At 38.1% G+C, this 14,333-nt stretch overlaps 1 protein-coding gene across 21 annotated transcripts in view; it reads left to right on the top strand.

Moving 5' to 3' along the window:
* Ppfia2 (PTPRF interacting protein alpha 2) overlaps positions 1 to 14,333 on the top strand; it is a 474,298-nt gene that overhangs the window by 91,196 nt on the left and 368,769 nt on the right. For all 21 annotated transcript variants that reach the window (XM_063263774.1, XM_063263778.1, XM_063263775.1 and 18 more), the window contains one exon: positions 5,109 to 5,162. In XM_063263774.1, coding sequence (XP_063119844.1) covers positions 5,109 to 5,162 — 54 coding nt within the window. The remainder of the gene's footprint in view (positions 1 to 5,108; positions 5,163 to 14,333) is intronic.

A 14,333-nucleotide genomic window follows, 5' to 3' on the forward strand; every position in this document is an offset into this window, starting at 1 on the left:
AAGTAGTAGGAATTGGAAATTTCAGCATATAAATTACAGATAAAATAATTTAACATATCACACTTATAAATCTGAAATTTTACAGTGCTTATTAAAGTAAATAATTATTACCATGCTTTAATTACTTTTATATTATATGAAGTGACTTATGAAAAAGTAAAAATTGATGTTCATGTAAAAGGCTGCTACAATGTATTAAAGTAGTTGGTGTTATATGACTTAGATGAAAATAAATTCAACTGGATATTTGTGCTGGATAGTTTTATGTCAAGTTGAAATAAACTAAAGACATTTGAATGGAGAAAGACTCAATTAAGAAAATACCTATAAAATATAGCTGCAGGGCCAGCCTGTAGGGCATTTGCTCAATTAGTATCTGATGGAGGAAGGCCCTGCCTATTGTGGATGGTGCCATCCCTTGGCCAGCCATCCTCATTCTCTAAGTCAGCAGGTTGAGCAACCCCTGAAGAGCAGGCTAGTAAGTGTCACCCTTACATGGCCTCTGCATCAGCTCCTGCCTCCAGGTCTCTGCCCTGTTTGATTTCCCATCCAGTTATTTTTCAAAGGTTAACAGTGATATCAAATGTAAACTAAATAAACCCTTTCCTCTCAAAGTTGCTTTAGCCATGGCATTTCATCATAGCAATAGCAATCCTAACTAATATATTATTCATAATTTAAATATTTTCCTTGGCATTGACTTTGCTGCTATGTGATGATTTTTATTATATATTTCTTTCCTGTAATTGAATAATTCTGTTCTTCTACAGATATTCAAGAAAAATAGAGAATAGCCTAGAAAAGTTTTCAAATCACTACATTCTCATGTGAGGCAAGACTCACATCAGAAACAGATGACTGACATTGATGGCCACATGATTGATTAATCTATAGATAGCTACATTTTTGTCAGGCTATGTCAAGGGAAAATATGGCAATTTTTCCAATTAAAGAGAGACTGGCCCTATACAGATAAGTCAAGAACTAATTATTAATCTTGCATAAGTATTACATTTTTTGAATAATATAAACCCATCATCATTACGTTTTTTTGAAGAAATATATTGACAAGTTGATTAATGACTACTAGGCATAAGTGATGGCCTGGGTAAGGCATGGAATAAACTGAAGGATATCCTATAACCTTGTAAAAATAATTTGTTGTTTGCATGTTTTTTGAGCAAATGAGAGTAAATTTAAAACCTTTTATCACTGTTTTCTATGAGTTTTTTTAAACAAATATTAGTTCTTTGAGAATGTCATATTTACCCCCCCCCCAAGTCTTCCCAGATCCACACTTTTTCACTACCGCCTTAGCTAGGGTTTAATTGTGATACATACTGTCTCCAAAAGCAACTTGGGAATAAAAAGGTTTGCTTCTTCTAAGACCTTACAGACTATTACTGAAGGAAATTGGGGCAGGTACTCAAGGCAGAAACGTCGAGTCAGGAACTGAAGCAGAGACACTAGAGAAACACTGATCACTGACTTTCTTCTCATGGTCTGCTCAGTGTCCTGTTTTATAATACCAGGGACTATGTGACCAGAGGTTGGCACCTCTTATCTTGAATAGAGTTTCATTATGTCAGTCATCAACCAAGAAAATGCCCCATACATTGCCCACAAGACAGTCTCTTAAGGGTTTTTTAACAACTGAGGTCCCCTCTTCCCAAACAACTCTGGTAATTTCAAGTTGACACAAAACTACTCTGCCAGCAGCATTGCCAACAGCTCTTCAGTTGGAATGAAACTTCCTTCCTAGGTCTCTCCTCGCCATACTAGGATTTGCTCTTTTTGATCATATGCATATATGTTGATATATTTTAGACAACAAAATATGCATATATTCCAAAGATTTCATATTTATTTATAAAATTACAATAATTATAAAAATCAACTTAAAAAACTTGTTATGTAAAAGCAATGGCAGGCAAAAGGAAAAGCAGGATGCTCTGTCAGGAAATAAATGAGACTGAGGTGTTTATGAAGAGGACACATTATGATCTCACATTATGAGAGAACTCTGGGAGCACCATTTTTTGTATCTTGATTATTTGATTCTTCAGAGGGACGTTTATAGATGGCAATATCACATGGAAATGTCAAAATGTTGGGGTCCAAGAGTCACTTACAAACCACACGAACACCTACCTCAGTCAGAAAGGGACGGTTCATTGAATACACACACTAAAACTGATTGAGCAGGGGCATAACTCAGAACTCAGGGGCTGAGGCTACCACCTCAAACATTTTTCTATGTCACCTTATAAAGGCTAAACCCACAAAGTACACAATAAGCTCATACATAAGTGCTGGAATGGCTTCCTGGTGGTCAGTCCTGACTCAAGCTGTTTAAGACATCTTAGACAGTTTATATTGACGTTAATTTGACGGGTCCTATGTGAAGCTTATAGCTGTAGAATTTCCTAAGATTAACACACCTCATAACATACAGAATATAGTGGAGTGTGTGGTCAGCGTGACCCTGCTCTGAGTCAAGTTACTTTTCTGTGTCAATGCCTGACAAGCATATTAAAGCAACAATATGAAATAGTAAAATAGCTGATGGGCATGGAAATAAATGGTGACAGCTATGGTAGGGGTAGTCCTCAACAAACATATTGAAAAGACCTTTTCATGCTCAGGGTTCCATCATGTCATGAATTTATTTCACCTAGTTGTTTTGATACTCTTAATTGAAAATCCTAGCTTTTATCCACAAAGGGATCAAGAGATAGAAATTCTAGAGTCAAATTTGAATGACAGTTGTCAGGAACCTGGATTTAAGTTACTGAGGTTATATGATCCAATATAGTGTCAGTCTCATGAATGTTTATAGTAACAGAATAAAAAAAGAGTTATAAATCAAGGAACTGGCAAAATATATTGGTAGAGATATCACAAAATCAGGTTATAGAAAAATGGGGTGTTAGTCTGTCTTGGATGTTATTTAAAAACTTGACAATAAATCAAAGGATTTGATTAAGTTAATATAGTTCTGTAAAGGAAACTTTCATTCACCAGATGTAATGTTGTCTCAGAGGCTTACTGATGAATAAGTTGATGCTTCCTAGTTCTTTCTCAACTATGGCTGGTGGTTTATTGGTCCAAACTTCTTTCCAAGCTGACTGACTCAAACTGGTTTCTCTTGGATTCTCATGGAATTGTTCTGTTTGGCCTCAAACTAACTTTGACAATCTGATTTCCGGCTCCCTCTGGCTTCTTCTGTCTCTATCTGCAACGTCTCTATGTAAAATTGTATCAGTAAAACTTCCTCTATCTGCATGAATTAAACTCAACATCATTGCCTACACTCTGAGTGACTTTCTCTGGGCCACTCTTAGGCAGCCTGTCATTCCTGTCTATTCTTGTGAGAGTTTGGCATATACTACCTCTGAATCATTCCACCAAAATTTTCTCTGAGTTATTACTTTGTCTGCCTCTCAACCATTTAAAGATGGTTGTTTCTCTCTACAAACTAATCACACCTTCGTTGTTAGGGATTAAAGGAGTGTACTAAGGACAAGTTTGTATTTCAGCCAGAGTGAGTCAGACCACATCTACCTTGAAGGCCTTTGGTTGTGATCCCTTTCCAGAGCACCCATGTTTTTACAATAAAATTTCTTGACATTTTCACTCTTTCTGTTTAAGCTAAAAAATGGTACACAGTTAAACTGATACAAAAGAAACAATTATGAATCCCATAAATTTTACAGTTTGAATGTTCTTATAAATAGCCATTGATGTGATGATCCTTCATAAGTGCAGCCCTGACCATCCTTCAGCAAATGCCCATTACTGCATTGAGGTTTTCCAGTCTGTCAGTCTGATAAAGGATCTGTCTTTTCTCAGCCAGTTTGTTGAGCTGTCCACATGCAGAGGTTTCAGCTTTTTGTGTCATCTGGATGGTTGTCCTTCTACACCCCTTCCTTCTTTGAGTCATGCCTTTCATGTGGAAGCTTCTCTTATTTAGATCAGATTTGTTTCAATCCCATAGTCTCTCATCATCTGTAGCAATATAGGCAAAACCTCTTACCTCTTACCTATATTCCCTGACTTTCATTCTGAAGTTGAAATATCTTTAAATACACACACACACACACACACACACACACACACACATATATATATATAGATATATATAGATATATTCCAATGTATTTCAATTGCTGTTGTTCCTGTTTCATTGGCACTCAAAATTTTTTAAATTAATAAAGCATTATTCAGTCCATTTCTGGGAGTTATTATTCCCCCTTAATAAGTAGAAGCTTATCAAAGTACAATTACATCCTTCTGAATCCATACCTAATCAAGAGCTAAAGTGTTTCAACCTCTCAAGATTTTAGTGTCAGGTATGGGTAGTAGCAGGATGCCTGTGAGCAGTTTGGGGTGTGTGTGTTTGAGATCTGATTTTACAAATTAAATCAGTTGCCAACCTGATAAAAAATTTTGTGAGATTTTATTTTAAAATCTGGCATTTAATTTTATTTTGTAAATGTTATGTGATTGGTGTCAATTACATCAAAACTCCAGAACTGATATAATAGCTTTCATTTTTCTATTCTTAATAACTCTAACATGTATAATCAGTACTTATGCATTACTTCTGTGACTGTTAATTTAAAATTAAGAACTGATCTTAGTGCAGGAATAACTAATCTAACATTTTACACATGTATTTATAGAGTGGACCATAGATAACTTTAAACTTTTGTGGACAAAATAACATCATGAAGCAATGCCCTTGGAAATAATATGTTAATTGAGGTTATTTCTTTTGTTGTTCTCTGCTCTTTAGCTCTTTAAGATAGAGCATCTTTCTTTTATATCTAGGGCCATTTTCTTCTCATATTTCAAGAACAATTGCTCACTTATTTTTTTTTGCATTTGCAGACTGTAACATATTAGAGAAAATAATCAGATATTTTCACATAGTCTATTTTTTATGTTTGTGGGATTCAATATTCACACACACAGACACACACACAGACACACACCACAAATGATTGAAGCACTGTTGCTTTGTTGTCAATGACAATACACTGTGTGACTGGGTAATGTCCATAATATTGAGTAACATTTACAATCATCGCCTCTCCTCTTTTCAGGACATCGAATCTCTAACAGGAGGGCTGACTGGTTCTAAGGGGGCTGATCCACCGGTAAGTTAGAGCCTTTATTGGATATGTGTTGCATTGCACGGAGAGTTGTTGTGTACTATGACAGGTACTGAGTCTTATTAAAATTCAGTTGATGCAGTAAGTAATATAAAGTGTAAAATTGACTCAAGAGTGTTCTGCAGGATCAAAAATGGTACCTTCTCAAATAATTAATCTACATCCAAACCAGTAGCATGGAAATAAACAATGAGGGTTCTAGTTTACTGGTGACCACTTGATTAGCACACACAGTGCCCTAGATTCAATTCCCAGTACATAAGAAAAAATTAATAAATATTTTGTTAGAAATAACAAATCATTACTATTCTAATAATAGTCTTATTAGCTTGAGAATTTATAACTCTAAAGTGGAGTCTGGGAACTGCTGCACAAAGAATTCAGACACCAATTCAGGTCATCAGGACTGGTTTATTGACTGCACGTCTCGAGACTGATTGATCAGGGCCAAACTTTAATTTTGTTCTGAGCAAATGATTTCAGCAGACATTACTTCTGATGATTTCCCTGTGATTTCAGTCTTGAAAAAAAATTCAATGTACATAAGTCAAGTAAAGTTATATGCAGATTGTGTGAGCAAATGATCAATGAATGAACTTTTACCACAGTTTGATTTATTTAAGTATAGTGGGAATTAATGAATAGTATGCATATGCTGGCCAGTTTTATGTCAACTTGACATAAGTTAGAGTCATCTGAAAGGAGGGGACTTCAATTGAGGAAATCCCTCCACAAAATCTGGCTCTAGAGGATCTTCTTAGTGATTGATATGGAAGGGCCCTAGACCACTGTGGGTGGTGCCATCCCTGGAGTTGTGGTTCCTGCCTTGAATGATTTTCTGTCATGACTTCCTTCAGTGATGGGTGGCAGTGTGGCAGTGTAAACCAAATAAGGCCCTTCCCTCCAGATTGCAGTTGTTTCCTGACTAACATTTAATGTGCCTTGTGACAAACTATCATCTTAATGACTGAGGCTCACAGGTTGATCCTCAGAACTGTAAAACCAAAATAAAGTAAGAAAACAGAAAGTTAGATTGAAATAAATGTATTTCTAACCCAGGTGGATTTTGTCTTTCAATTTAAAATATAGCAAAATAGATCATCAAAATACTAATTTCCATTTTCAACAGTTAAATCAAAGTATTAATAATACCATTCTGTCAGTTTTACCAATAAAACATTCATTGCTGAAAGTTTTAATCTCACTTAACAAGAAAAATTGGAGGAGCAGGATCTGTGCATTACTAGATAAATGGTCCCTTATGAGGATGTAATACAGTGTAGTAATTTATTTTTTAATATAACAGGTCACCGAGAAATTTTGAAACACTAATAAAATAATTAGAAAATAAAAATTTTGCTTTAGGTGCACATAAGAATTAATTTTAAAGATGAAAACTAGGAAACTTGTTTCATTTCAAAGTGTTGATTAGTACATCCAATGACATTACTGATAAAATGGCTTATCAGGTAAGATTAAGTTTGCACGATTCTAGCAATGTATGGTATTGGTAATTTTATTATTATTATTTTTGAGTCAGTGTTTCTCTGTCTATCCTGGAACTTACTCTGTAGACCAGGCTGGCTTTGAACTGAGAGACCTTCCTGCCTCTGCCTCCATGGTGCTAGGATTAAAGGCATTTACCAACACCAGCAGGCTTAGTAATTTTAATAATAAATGTTAAGTACAATTTTTGAAAATTCAAGTAGCCCCTGTTTCAAAACTAAAGAGAAAATAATTTAATATTTTCAGACATAATTCAAGAGGATTTTAGAATGGCCTTATTTTATCAAAAGTGTTTTTTTAAAGTTATCAAGTCATTTTTTTTATTTTCAATTTTTTTTAATCTTTATTAACTTGATTATTTCTTATTTACATTTCAATTGTTATTCCCCTTCCGGGTTTCCTGGCCAACATTCCCCTAACCCCTCGCCCTCCCCTTCTCTATGGGTGTTCCCCTCCCCATCCTCCCACCATTACCACCCTCCCCACAACAATCACGTTCACTGGGGGTTCAGTCTTGGCAGGACCAAGGGCTTCCTCTTCCACTGGTACACTTATTAGGCTATTCACTGCTACTTATGCAGTTGGAGTCCAGGGTCAGTCCATGTATAGTCTTTGGGTAGTGGCTTAGTCCCTGGAAGCTCTGGTTGGTTGGAATTGTTCAAATGGGGTCTCAAGCCCCTTCAATCCCTTTCAGTCCTTTCTAAGATTCCTTCAACGGGGTCCTGTTCTCAGTTCAGTGGTTTAATGATGGCTTTCTCCTATGTATTTGCTGTATTCTGGCTGTGTCTCTCAGGAGAGATCTACATCCAGTTCCTGTCGGTCTGCACTTCTTTGCTTCATCCACCTTATCTAATTTGGTGACTGTATACGTATGGGCCACATGTGGGGCAGGCTCTGAATGGTTGTTCCTTCTGCCTCTGTTCTAAACTTTGCCTCCCTCTTCCCTGCCAAGGGTATTCTTGTTCCCCTTTTAAAGAAGGAGTGAAGAATTTGCATTTTGGTCATCCTTCTTGAGTTTCATGTGTTTTGTGCATCTAGGGTAATTCAAGCATTTGGGCTAATAGCCACTTATCAATGAGTGCATACCATGTGTGTTTTTCTGTGATTGGGTTACCTCACTCAGGACGATATTTTCCAGTTCCCTCCATTTGCCTATGAATTTCATAAAGTCATTGTTTTTGATAGCTGTGTAATATTCCGTTGTATAGATGTACCACATATTCTGTATCCATTCCTATGTTGAAGGGCTTCTGGGTTCTTTCCAGCTTCTGGCTATTATAAATAAGGCTGCTATGAACATAGTGGAGCACGTGTCTTTGTTATATGTTGGGACATCTTTTGGGTATATGCCCAAGAGAGGTATAGCTGTGTTCTCAGGTACTTCAATGTCCAATTTTCTGAGGCACCTCCAGACTGATTTCCAGAATGGTTGTACCAGTCTGCAATCCCACCAACAATGGAGGAGTGTTCCTCTTTCTCCGCATCCTCGCCAGCATCTGCTGTCACCTGAGTTTTTGATCTTAGCCATTCTCACTGGTGTGAGGTAAAATCTCAGGGTTGTTTTGATTTGCATTTCCCTTATGACTAAAGATGTTGAACATTTCTTTAGGTGTTTCTCAGCCATTCAACATTCCTCATCTGTGAATTCTTTGTTTAGCTCTGAACCCCATTTTTAATAGGGTTATTTGTCTCCTTGCAGTCTAACTTCTTGAGTTCTTTGTATATTTTGGATATAAGACCTCTATCTGTTGTAGGATTGGTAAAGATCTTTTCCCAATCTGTTGATTGCCGTTTTGTCCTAAGAACAGTTTCCTTTACCTTACAGAAGCTTTGCAGTTATATGAGATCCCATTTGTCGATTCTTGATCTTAGAGCATAAGCCATTGGTGTTTTGTTCAGGAAATTTTTTCCAGTGCCCATGTGTTCGAGATGCTTCCCCATTTTTTCTTCTATTAGTTTGAGTGTGTCTGGTTTGATGTGGAGGTCCTTGATCCACTTGGACTTAAGCTTTGTACAGGGTGATAAGCATGGCTTGATCTGTATTCTTCTACATGCTGATCTCCAGTTGAACCAGCACCATTTGCTGAAAATCTTTTTTCCATTGGATGGTTTTGGCTCCTTTGTCAAAAATCAAGTGACCATAGGTATGTGGGTTCCTTTCTGGGTCTTGATTCTATTCCATTGATCTATCTGTCTGTCTCTGTACCAATACCATGCAGTTTTTATCACTATTGCTCTGTAATACTGCTTGAGTTCAGGGATAGTGAATCCCCATCAAAAGTGCTTTTAAGGACCTTTTAAACCACCAATCTAAGAGTGCACATGGGGGTGGAGGTCCCACGACTCCAGTGGCATATGTAGCAGAGGAAGGCATTGTCTGCCATCAATAGGCGAAAAAGCCCTTTTTCCTGTGAAGGCTCTTTTCCTCAGTGTAGGGAAATGCCAGGATGTTGAGGTGGGAGTGGTTGGGTAGGAGGGGGACCATCCTCATAGAAGCAGGGGAGAAAAGATAGAATGGGGTAAACAGGAGAAGGGATAACATTTGAAATGTAAGTACATAAACTATCCAAAATAAAATAATATAGACTTTAGAAATGACGTCACTGAGAATAGTGCTTCTGTTACTTCTAAATCTGAGATTTATTTAAGAATAATAACTCTTCTATTACTGAGAAAAAATCTGTTAAATAATAACTTAGAGCTGTCTTCAAAATGTTATCTGAAAGTGCATTCTGCATATGCTTTTAGTACATAGAAATTAGATCACAAATTAATCAGCATAAACAGGCTTGTGTAGGTACATGCTTAGATACAAGTGTTAGTAAAGCAAACTAGATAATTACTAACCAAAGAGCAGTATCAAATAACTAAATAATGGTCATATATTTGCTTTGCAATGCTGGTGATAAAATCTATAGTTTTTGCTTACACACATTAAGTATGTGTTCTACCACCAAGCTATATTTTCAATCCAAAAGTCGTAATTGAAAAATACATTTCTTGGGGGTTGGGGATTTAGCTCAGTGGTAGAGTGCCTGCCTAGCAAGCACAAGGCCCTGGGTTTGGTCCCCAGCTCCGGAAAAAAAAATACATTTCTTCCTCAAAATGTATGTCTCCTACATCTGTACATGTATTTAAATGAAAATTAAATATATATTCAACAGACATAGATATTTTTCTTGTCAGTATCTTTAAACAATAGAGTATAAAATGTCTATATAGAATATACCTTTTAAAATGTATTAGAGATGACCTGTAATTTACAAAAAAAAAAGGAAGTTGTTCATAGGTTACATTCAAATAGTCAGACTATTTATTGTCAAGCAATTGATTACCTGGAGAAATTTTGTCTCCCAAGCAGGAAATCTTAAAATGAAATGTTCCTTTGGAGTTAGAGATGATTGCGTTTCAAAATTACTACAAAAATTAAATGTAAATTATTAAAGATACTTAGTGACCCTTACTACCTTATTCATACAAAGATTTTGGTGGGGATTAGGAATCTCATTTTAGGGATTCTCAGGGAGCAACGAGAATTTGAAACTGAAGAACTAGGCAACAGGAATGCAGGTAACTGTGTGTGCCCTTCCCTGTGGCCCACACAGTAAGAAGTGTCACTGCAATGAATGCTATGATTCTAAGGATGTTGGCACTCTCCTTAACTGCAAGCTAAATCCAAGGACACAGGTAGGATTCGAAAATCAGGTTGACAACAAAATGTAATTGTAGTGACACGTGTGTCAGCAGAACATGTACCAGAGGATTTATTTTTATAATTTGTTTATATCCTGGAATAGAATTTGGGATATATTCTGTTCTTTAACTAGCATTTTTATTTCGGAAAAATCTGATGTTTCTTAAGGTCATTGTGAATAAAATCTGAAAAGAAGAAATGAGGGCCAAAATGAAGACTACAGGAGGGAATGCTCCTGAATACATTGTAACATACATCAACATATGTGAGGCAAACACATTCATTCTACAACCGAGATGTAATTGAGTTTTAAATCTGTCTCCTTGCCTCACCCGGAAATTTCAGAAAGAACGCCACTGAGAATAGTTTTTTTTTTTCTCTCCACTGTAAGCAGTAAAATTTGTGTTTGCTGAATATTGGACTGGGTTTATTTTTAATTGTTCTAAGACTCTTTTTGTTAAATGCCAATGGATCTCTTCAGTTCTGGAGTGCGATGAATTAAATGAGTCCCCGTTCGGTTTGTCCTGAGCCTGAAGCACACGATGTCCTGAACATCCTTTAGCTCTGCTCATTTCCCCCACCAAGCAGCAGAGATTGCTGTACGTTCTGTGTTTTTGTACTTTCTGTTCAAATTTTATAGCTTCTTAATAGTTCTTGCAATTTGGGTACACACACAGCACAACATTTAGAAATTCAATTTCCTGAGGGTGCTGCCAAGATGAGGTTATATATGTTTTTTCTAACTGTAAATGTACTTAAAATTTTAAAACCTTCCGAACTCATTTTGAGTTTGGTGATTCGAAAGTCCCATCAGTTTACTCATGAGGATAAATGAGGTAACACTGATTCTAGTTGTGAACTAAGTAAACTTTTTGCATTATACATGTAATACTTAGCATTTTTCATTCTACTTATTTCAAATATGCTGAACCCTTGGCTGTAAACCATGTGCTATACATTTGATTAGATTTTGGAGATAAGTCACACCTTCCTTTCAAGAATGTTTTATTGATTCTTTGTGACTTTCACATCATGCACCTATTCTCATGTCTCCAATTCTGCCTTCCTTCATGCTGCATGAACAGTCCACTTCTCTTGCTTTCCCATTCCCCTGTCACACACTTGCTCATGCTGACCATGCTTGCCTTCCAGCATGGTGGTTTGCCTCTTGAGTGGCTCCCACATGCCTGTGCCACATGGCAGCGGATGGGCTTCTCAGAGAAGTAACTCCTAACCTCAGAACCTTACGGTTCAGAGGGCAGACAACTTGGTATGACTAAGTACAGTAGTGTGTAGGTGAAGGGTCATGTGTAAACCCAGTAAAAGCCCACAAGTCCCAACTGAAGAAACTACAGAGACAACAAAGTAAAGGACCTTTCAAAATTGCAAGATGAGTAGAAATCTTCCAAGTGAGGAGATATGGTGTGCCAGAAACTGGGAGATATGTACTTAGAGAATAAATCAGAGAAGAGTATATAAGGTCTTGAAGTATTCCAAGAATGGTGCAATATTATAATGGTGATGTTTTAATAAATAAAATGTAAAAGATAAAATCCCGCATGCTCTCTGTCATAAAGAGATGTTAAAATAAATAGTGTGTGGAAAGTAATTGTGAGCGCTTAGCAAAGGGGAGAGGGCATATAAGAAGAGACCTTATAATAGGTTCCAAAGACTTTAGATAGAAACAGTAAATCCTAAGGTTTGGATCACAGAACAGGGACTGTGGCTCCTTGCAATTAGTATGGCTATTTATTTACTTACTTATTTATTTTTACACTCCAGATTTTATTCCCCTCCTGGTCTGCCCCCTGAAGGTTTCACATCCCTTACCTCCTCCCTGACCACCCCACACTCTACCACTCCACGCCCCCGCCCCCTGATGTCCCCACCCCACCTACTCCACCCACCCCACCAGACCTCTAAACTTCCTGCAGCCTCCAGTCTCTTGAGGATTAGGTGCATCTTCTCTGATTGAACCCAGACCCGAGAATCCTCTGATGTATATGTGTTGGAAGCCTCATCTCAGCTGGTGTATACTGTCTGGTTGGTGATCCAGTGTCTGAGAGATCTTGGGGGTCCAGGTTAATTGAGACTGCTGGTCTCCTACAGGGTGACCCTTCTCATTAGCTTCCTCCAGCTTTTCCCTAATACAACCGGAGAGGTCAACAGCTTCTGTTCATTGGTTGGGTGCATATATCTGCACCTGACTCTTTCAGCTGCTTGTTTGGTCATTTGGAGCTTAGTCATGGTAGGTCCCTTTTTGTGAACGCCCCATAGCTTCAGTAATGGTGTCAGGTCTTGGGTCTTCCCTTGAGCTGGAAGTGTCACTAGACCTTCCTTTCCTCGGGCCCTTCTCCATTTCCATCCCTGCATTTCTTTCAGATGGGAAGAATTATAGGTCAGAGCTTTGGCTGTGAGATAGCAACCCCATCCCTCACTTAATGCTCTGTCTTTTCTGCTGGAGGTAGATTCAATAAGTTCCCTCTCCTTACTATAGGGCCTTTCATCTATGCCCTCTCACCCATTTGAGTCCTGAGAGTCTCTCACTTCCCAGGTTTCTGGTACATTCTAGAGGGTCTTCCCAACCTCCTTTCTCCCCCAAAGGTCACCGGTTTCTGCTCTTTCTGCTGATCCTCAGGGCTTCAGTCCTTTCCCCCTACCCAATACCAGATCATATTCCCCTCTCCCCCTCTCCCCATCCCCTTTCCCTCACATATCCTTTCCTACCTCCCACTTTGTGGTTGTTTTCTTCTCCTTCCCAAGTGGAACTGAGGCATACTCACTTGGGCTTTTCATCTTGTTGAACTTTTTGAGTTCTATAGACCGTATATTGGGTATTCTCCTTCGTCGTCGTCGTCGTCGTCGTCGTCGTCGTCGTCGTCGTCGTCGTCGTCATCGTCGTCGTCGTCCTCCTCCTCCTCCTCCTCCTCCTCCTCCTCCTCCTCCTCCCCCTCCCCCTCCTCCTCCTCCTCCTCCTTCTTTTTCTTCTTCTTCGCCTAATATCCACTTATTAGTGAGAACATACCTTGCATGTCCTTTTGGGTCCAAGTTACCTCACTCAGGATGACATTTTCTAGTTCCATCCATTTGCCTGCAAAACTCAGGATTCCCTGGTTCTTAATAGCTGAGAAGTATTCCATTATGTAAATGAACCACATTTTCTGTATCCATTCTTCTGTCCGGGGACATCTGGATTGTATCCAGGTTCTGGCTATCGTAAATAAGGCCTCTATGAACATAGTGGAACAGTGCCCCTTGTGGCATGGTGGGGTATTTTTGCGGTTTATTCCCAAGAGTGGTTATTTCTGGATCCTTAAGTAGGTCTATTTCCAATTTTCTAAGGAACCTCCAAATTGATTTCCAGAGTGGTTGTACCAGTTTGCCAACCCAGCAGCAATGGAGGAGTGTTCCCCTTTTTCCACATCCTTGCTGGGATTTGTTGTTACCTGAGATTTTTATCTTAGCCATTCTGATTGGTGTGATGTAGAATCTCAGGGTTGTTTTGATTTGCATATCCCTGATGACTAAGAATGTTGAACATTTCTTTAGGTGCTCTGTACCCCACTTTTAATAGGGTTATTTGGCTCTCTGGAGTCTAACTTCTTGAGTTCTTTATATATTTTGGCTATTAGCCCTCTATCAGATGTAGGATTGGTAAAGATTTTTTCCCAATCTGTTGGTTGCCTTTTGTCCTAAGGACAGTGTCCTTTGCCTTACACAAGTTTTACAGTTTTATGAGGTCCTATTTGTCAATTCTTGATCTTAGAGCATAAACTATTAGTGTTTTGTTCAGGAAATTTTTCCCACTGCCCATGTATTCAAGGCTCTTCCCCATTTTTTCTTCTATTAGTTTGAGTATATCCGGTTTTATGTGGAGGTCCTTAATCTACTTAGACTTCAGCTTCATATGGGGCTTTAAGAGTGGTCCATTTGCATTCTTCTCCATGCTGATCTCC

The sequence above is a fragment of the Rattus norvegicus genome, chromosome 7 (assembly GCF_036323735.1).
Source record: "Rattus norvegicus strain BN/NHsdMcwi chromosome 7, GRCr8, whole genome shotgun sequence".
NCBI classification, from domain to species: Eukaryota; Metazoa; Chordata; class Mammalia; order Rodentia; family Muridae; genus Rattus; species Rattus norvegicus.